Below are 851 nucleotides of genomic sequence, written 5' to 3'. Positions count from 1 at the left end.
TCATCACAACCATCATCGCTATCATCATCCTCATCACCCGCATCCACTACTAACTATTCAATTCGAACATTCTCGTTCCGCCATCTACCGTAAAAGTGGCAGCCGATCCGATCTTATCCGAATGCGGTTTATACCGGATCCGATATCCGGTTACGATACCGTTCTCATGTTCAGGACCCGGTGAGTCCCATCTTACTACAATACTCTATGGGGTTTGTGTGTGTGTGTATTTATGTGTGTGTGTATATATTTATGTGTGTGCGTACGTATGTGTGTGCGTGCGTGCGTGTGTGTGTGTTTGTGTGCGTGTTTGTGTGAATTTTTATTTTAACTAACCGTCGAACTCAATGTATCCACTGTAATATTCTGTGGAGGCTTGCTAGGTACTGATGATGATGATGGTGATGATGATGATTATGATGACAGTTATGATAATGATTATAACGATGATGACGACGATGATGATGTTAATAATGATGCCAAAACTGCTACTATCATAAAAAAATTGTCTATTATTATTATTATTATTATTATTATTTATATTATTATCACCATTATTATTATTTTTATTATTATCATCATTATACAGCAGCAACAACAAAAACTGAAACAACAACAGCAACAAAAAGAAACGAACCATCCGAGTAAGTATGGCACCGACACGGATCGCTGGCCGGTCCATGTCCATTCGAGTTGTACGGCAGAACCCTGAAACCGTACTCGCGAAACGGGTACAACTTACTAAAAGTGAATTCCATCCTACTGGTGTTACCGACTAACTCGAATGAATCCGATACCGAACTATCGAAATACTCGTAACCGAATTGTTGTTGAGGTTGTTGATGATGGTT

General features: G+C 39.2%; 1 protein-coding gene across 1 annotated transcript in view; it reads right to left on the bottom strand.

Annotated features, from left to right (window-relative positions):
• Nucleotides 1-54: 54 nt before the first annotated feature.
• HELRODRAFT_184662 (hypothetical protein) overlaps nt 55-851 on the bottom strand; it is a gene marked incomplete at both ends in the record, with an annotated part of 2,775 nt that continues 1,978 nt past the window's right edge. The window contains 3 exons of the mRNA XM_009016579.1: nt 55-205; nt 337-386; nt 638-775. Coding sequence (XP_009014827.1) covers nt 55-205; nt 337-386; nt 638-775 — 339 coding nt within the window. The remainder of the gene's footprint in view (nt 206-336; nt 387-637; nt 776-851) is intronic.

This window comes from Helobdella robusta (genome assembly GCF_000326865.2).
Source record: "Helobdella robusta unplaced genomic scaffold HELROscaffold_1842, whole genome shotgun sequence".
Classification (NCBI taxonomy): domain Eukaryota; kingdom Metazoa; phylum Annelida; class Clitellata; order Rhynchobdellida; family Glossiphoniidae; genus Helobdella; species Helobdella robusta.
Note: the sequence above shows the minus strand (reverse complement) of the source record. Positions and strands in the feature narration are given on the sequence as shown.